Source organism: Miniopterus natalensis, chromosome 4 (assembly GCF_054644295.1).
Source record: "Miniopterus natalensis isolate mMinNat1 chromosome 4, mMinNat1.hap1, whole genome shotgun sequence".
NCBI lineage: Eukaryota > Metazoa > Chordata > Mammalia > Chiroptera > Miniopteridae > Miniopterus > Miniopterus natalensis.
The window spans coordinates 66,512,389-66,513,330 of NC_142084.1; the positions used below are offsets into that span (position 1 = coordinate 66,512,389).

At 50.7% G+C, this 942-nt stretch overlaps 1 protein-coding gene across 1 annotated transcript; it reads left to right on the forward strand.

Moving 5' to 3' along the window:
* On the forward strand, positions 1–942 carry LOC107525727 (olfactory receptor 7G3-like). Its single transcript, XM_016197961.2, has one exon. The coding sequence runs from the start codon at positions 4–6 to the stop codon at positions 940–942; it is 939 nt and encodes a 312-aa protein (XP_016053447.2). The 5' UTR covers positions 1–3.

Genomic DNA, 942 nt, shown 5'->3' on the forward strand with positions numbered 1-942 from the left:
AACATGGAATCAGAAAACCAAACAGGCGTAGCAGAATTCCTGCTCCTGGGTCTCTCAGAGGACCCAGAACAGCAGCCCCTCCTCTGTGGAGTGTTCCTGTCCCTGTACCTGGTCACCGTGCTTGGCAACCTCCTCATCATTGTGGCCGTCGGCTCTGACTCCCGCCTCCACGCCCCCATGTACTTCTTCCTGTCCAACCTGTCCTTGGTGGACATCTGCTTCACCTCCACTATAGTCCCCAAGATGCTGGTCAACATCCAGACAGAAAACAAAGCCATCACCTACGCAGGCTGCCTCACTCAGATATATTTTTTCATGTTTTTTATGTGTATGGACAATTTACTCCTGACCGCGATGGCTTACGACCGCTATGTGGCCATCTGCCAGCCTCTGACCTACGCGGCCGTCATGAGCCCAGGCCTCTGCGGCCTGCTGGTCCTTGTCTCCCTGGTCATTAGCCTTATGAACGCCCTGCTCCACAGCCTGATGGTGCTGCATCTGTCCTTCTGCGCAGATTTGAAAATCCCGCACTTTTTCTGTGATCTCGCTCAGATCCTCAAACTTGCCTGTTCTGATACCCTCATCAACAACATCCTGATGTATTTAGTGACTATCCTTTTGGGTATTGGTCCCCTTTCTGGGATAATTTTCTCTTACACTCGAATTGTCTCCTCCATCCTGAGAATCCCATCAGCTGGTGGAAAGTATAAAGCTTTTTCCACCTGTGGGTCTCACCTGTCTGTTGTTCTCTTGTTCTATGGGACTTGTGTTGGAGTCTACCTTAGTTCTGCAGCCTCTCTCTCCCCCAGGAGGAGGGCAGTGGCCTCGGTGATGTACACAGTGGTCACTCCCATGATGAACCCCTTCATCTATAGCCTGAGGAATAGAGACATACAGGGAGCTTTAAGGAAATTCATCCCTAGAACAGGTTCCTTTTCATGA

What these genes read in the sequence shown, in the direction of transcription:
- LOC107525727 (XM_016197961.2), top strand. Translation starts at nt 4, where the DNA reads ATGGAATCAGAAAACCAAACAGGCGTAGCAGAATTCCTGCTCCTGGGT.